Source organism: Pseudorca crassidens, chromosome 3 (assembly GCF_039906515.1).
Source record: "Pseudorca crassidens isolate mPseCra1 chromosome 3, mPseCra1.hap1, whole genome shotgun sequence".
NCBI lineage: Eukaryota > Metazoa > Chordata > Mammalia > Artiodactyla > Delphinidae > Pseudorca > Pseudorca crassidens.
This window is the reverse complement of record NC_090298.1, coordinates 135,674,555-135,678,882: the sequence shown is the minus strand read 5'-3', so window position 1 is coordinate 135,678,882 and position 4,328 is coordinate 135,674,555. Positions and strand designations below refer to the sequence as shown.

Sequence of the window (4,328 nt, the reverse complement as noted above, 5' to 3'; positions counted from 1 at the left end):
TCTCTTACTTTGAGCCACCAGGAGATAAATGAAAATGAGATTTTTCTTTTTTCATTCTGAGGCAGGGCAACCCAGGAAGAAAGAGTATGAGGAACAGTAATGAGAGCAAATATCAAAGATAAAGCACTCTTCTGTAACCTTACAGACAGGGAATGTGGTTGGTGATAATCTGAGAAGGCAGCATTACGGAACGTGAGTGTGGAGTAGTGAAGAAGAGAAAGGTAAATACCAGTGTGTGTGGGAGACTTTACTGGTGGGGAAAGTAGTAAGTAGGTGAGCAAGTAGGTGATGCACCAAAGATTAAAGGAGCAACTAGGCATTAAAGAATGAAAGGTGGGGAGGGCTAAGACGGTGATTGCACTGTGATTGGAGAAATGTCATGTTCTGCCGCAAATGCCTTGCCCAAGAGTCAGCTTTGACCACAGCAGAAGTAGCACCACATTTATGTCTTTGAGTATTTCAGATCAAAAAGCAGATCCATCTCAGCAGAGGCTGGGGAGAGGTGTTTAGAAAGCCCCACCACAAACAAAGTGTCATAGGGAGAATGGTGCCAGAATGTCAGAGGGCACCAGGCACCAAGTTAAGAGACACTGTTTTGGGGGAAGTGTGGCATGATAAACTTGACCTATTTTACAATGTTGTGAAGGTCAAGCATATATGTATCAGCCAGTGAGGCAATCATTAGAGTATATACTCCCTGGTGCCTTAAAATCAAACAACATATTCAAGGCTTTGACTGTTCTTCATGTCAATGTTTTCTGAGGTAGAAAGTATGGGTCTGTACTCACATTACAGCAACATAAGTGTCCTACGTCAAAGAAGGGCATTGGTGACAGTGGGAATCAGTATCATTATGACTAGCTATAGCTTTGACCAAAGAGCACTCTCTCTCCAGATGGTGTGCTCACAGGCATTGACCCTGCAGAAGCTCTTCACCCATCCCACTGCTCTGTAGACTAACGTTTAATGAAAGGTAAAAAATGAATGATTGTAAAAATGCTTAACACACCAATTCTGGGCATATCCTGAAATAATAAAATGATATGTAAAATTACAGGATCTTTTTTCTCATTCAACCCTGTATAGCTGAATTTGCCCTTTTAAAAAACACACAAGAATAATTTCAGAAATTTGCCATGCATAAAACTTTGTAAATAAATTACTTGAAAGTATATCAGTTCAGACATTGCAAATACCATGAATCGGTAATACAGAGAGTATAGCTACATAATCTGTATTCTGGGTGACCTATGTTTTTGTCATATGCAGTCTTGTGTACCCTTCCATTTATAGTCTCTCTACATGAGACTGCCACGGTATGTCCGTTTAGAGCATTTATCATCATGGATGCAGATGTGAATAACTAAAACGACTATGTTGAAAGAGGTCTAGAAAACGATTAAAAGCTGTGTGCTGGATACTGTGCCTTCTAGACCACCATTTTGGGTAACTTGAAACAAGTCTCTGAGCCTCTATGAGCCTCACTGTCTTCATGCATAAAAGAATAAAGGCAGACTGGGCGATCCCAAGAGCACTTCAATCACTGAAAAGTCCATACTTCCGTAACAGAAATAAATAAATAAAACGAGATTCTAAGAACAAATACTATTTTTGGCACAGAGTCAGGCCAGGGTGTCAGTGGCTTGATGTAGTGTGACAATGACATAAATGACACATTATGGTCATATTTTTCAATGTACACCAGCAGGACACCTGAATGTGCTGGATAGAGAGGGGGAAATGAGGAAAAAAGAGTCAAAGATAACCCCTAGGAACTGGTCCTGTGCAATGGATGAATGGTCCTGAATTTGACTAAAATGAAAAGACTAGGGCTTCCCTGGTGGCGCAGTGGTTGAGAGTCCACCTGCCGATGCAGGGGACGCGGGTTCGTGCCCCGGTCCGGGAAGATCCCACATGCCGCGGAGGGGCTGGGCCCATGAGCCATGGCCGCTGAGCCTGCGCGTCCAGAGCCTGTGCTCCACAACGGGAGAGGCCACAGCGGTGAGAGGCCCGCATACCGCAAAATAAATAAATAAATAAATAAAATAAAATGAAAAGACTAGAAAAAGGAAAGGTTGGGATGAAGAAATCTAGAGTTATTTTTAAGATATGTTCATTTGAAATACCTCTTACTCAGCCCAAGGAGAAGTTTATGCACAGTTTTGCATAGTCTGTAGTCAGTGGAATTCGTAAGCTAAATCACGGATGTACATATATACACTACTATATATAAAACAGATAACTAATGAGAACCTACTGTACAGCACAGGGAGCTCTACTCAGTGCTCTGTGGTGACCTAGATGGGAAGTGAATCTAAAAAAGAGTGGATACTGTATACATATAACTGATTCACTTTGCTGTACAGCAGAAACTAACACAACACTGTAAAGCAACTATATTCCAGTATCAATTAATAAAAAAATTAAATAACATGAAAACAACATGGATGATGTTTAAACCCAAAGAACTTGAATTTAAAGAAATAATACTTATTTCTCTGTTATGAAATATTTTAAAGCCTTGTTGAATAGAATGTTACAATTTAAATTAGTAGAAAACAGCAAGACATAAAATATAATAAACTATTAACACAAAAATAATCAGTGAGGAAGGCAAGGTACAAGTTGAACAAGTTCTTTCTCTGACGTGAAATAACAATATAATGCGAGACAACTGATTTTCTCTCTTAGTCTCTTGATGGAGATAATTAAACTTCTTTCCAAACACAGTCCTTGTGATTGGGAACATCATAATCATCTGAGGTGTTAGGTTAAAATAAGTTCTATTTGAACCTGGAAATCAAAATTTGAGGGAGAAAAGGTTGCAGGGGAACTTAGCTTTGAAGGGCTTCCCCTGATGTACCACCATCTTTGTGACCCCTCCCCCTTCTCCAGGACTTGGGCCACTTGGCTATAGCAGTGTGCAGTAATTTCTGTGACCAGTGACTCTTTCCTGAGAATAAGAGTGTAGGGAGACAGAAATCAGGTTAAAGCCTATGAAAATTGCAAATGCCTCTTTAACATGTTTGCACTATCTAATGGATCCTGGTTAAAGACGAGAGAGGAAAGGGGTTTGAAGGATTAAATCCATTGTTTGTAGCATTTCATAATATCTTGTTATGTTTTCCTTCTGTTATTTAATTGTTTACAACAAAGCATAGGCATGGATAAAAGAAATGAAATCTCAGGAGCTGATTTCATCCTCCTAGGCCTTTTCCTGGATATGAAACATATCAGATTTTTTATTGGTGCTATGCTTGTGATTTACACTGTGGCTCTGACTTTGAACTTTGTCCTAATTCTCCTGATCTGCGTGGATTCTCACCTCCACATGCCCATGTACTTCCTGCTCAGCCAACTGGTTCTCATGGACATGATGTTAATCTCTAGCACAGTACCCAAGATGGCAACCAATTTCTTCTCCGGGAGGAGAAACATATCACGAGTGGCCTGTGGGACTCAGATCTTCTTCTTCCTGACTCTAGGAATTGCTGAGTGCATCCTCATCACCCTCATGTCCTATGACCAGTATGTGGCCATCTGTAACCCTCTGAGATATGCCCTCATCATGAGCCAGAAGGTCTGTCTGCAGATGGCTGCCATCTCCTGGGCTGGGGGCGCCCTTACATCACTCGCACACACGGCCTACACCATGCATTTCCCCATCTGCGGTTCCAGAGAGATTTCCCATTTCCTCTGTGAGGTCATGGCCATTCTAAAATTGGCCTGCCTATGAGAAGGCTGTGATAGTGACAAGCATTGTGGTGCTCCTCATCCCCTTGTCCCTTATCATGTTCTCTTATGCTCTCATCTTCCTTGCCATCCTCCACATGAAATCCCCAGAGGGAAGGGACAAAGCCTTAGCCACTTGCTCTTCCCACCTGACTGTAGTGTGCCTCTATTACGGCCCTGCCATGGTGGTCTACATGAGGCCTAGTTTTTATCATAATCCCAAGCTGGACCAGGTCCTCCTTGTACTTGGCCCTATTCTCACACCTTTGCTAAATCCTCTGATTTATGGTCTTAGGAACAAAGAAGTGGTGGGGGCCCTAAGGAAGGTGCTGAGTTGATGATACTGATGTCAAATTAAAAGAAGAAGATATACCCACCTCTAATCACTAACTTTAATTCAGCCTAAATAAGTTAGACTCCTATGTCAAGAGTTCTTACTTCTCGAGTTATTCATTCACTAAACAAATATGTAATGAGGGTCTCCTATGTGTCACATACCATTTTATGTACTTTTGATATCCTCTTTAGAATTGCTTTAGAATCCTGGTGGAATTTCTCAGGGTTGTATTTTTTCTATTTTTAATCGGCATCACTTG

General features: G+C 41.2%; 1 protein-coding gene across 1 annotated transcript; it reads left to right on the top strand.

The window, feature by feature from the left end:
- Positions 1–3,163: 3,163 nt before the first annotated feature.
- Positions 3,164–4,070, top strand: LOC137220857 (olfactory receptor 2V1-like). Its single transcript, XM_067730139.1, is given in 2 exon segments — positions 3,164–3,729; positions 3,731–4,070. Coding segments are annotated over 2 exon segments (906 nt in total).
- Positions 4,071–4,328: the final 258 nt, after the last annotated feature.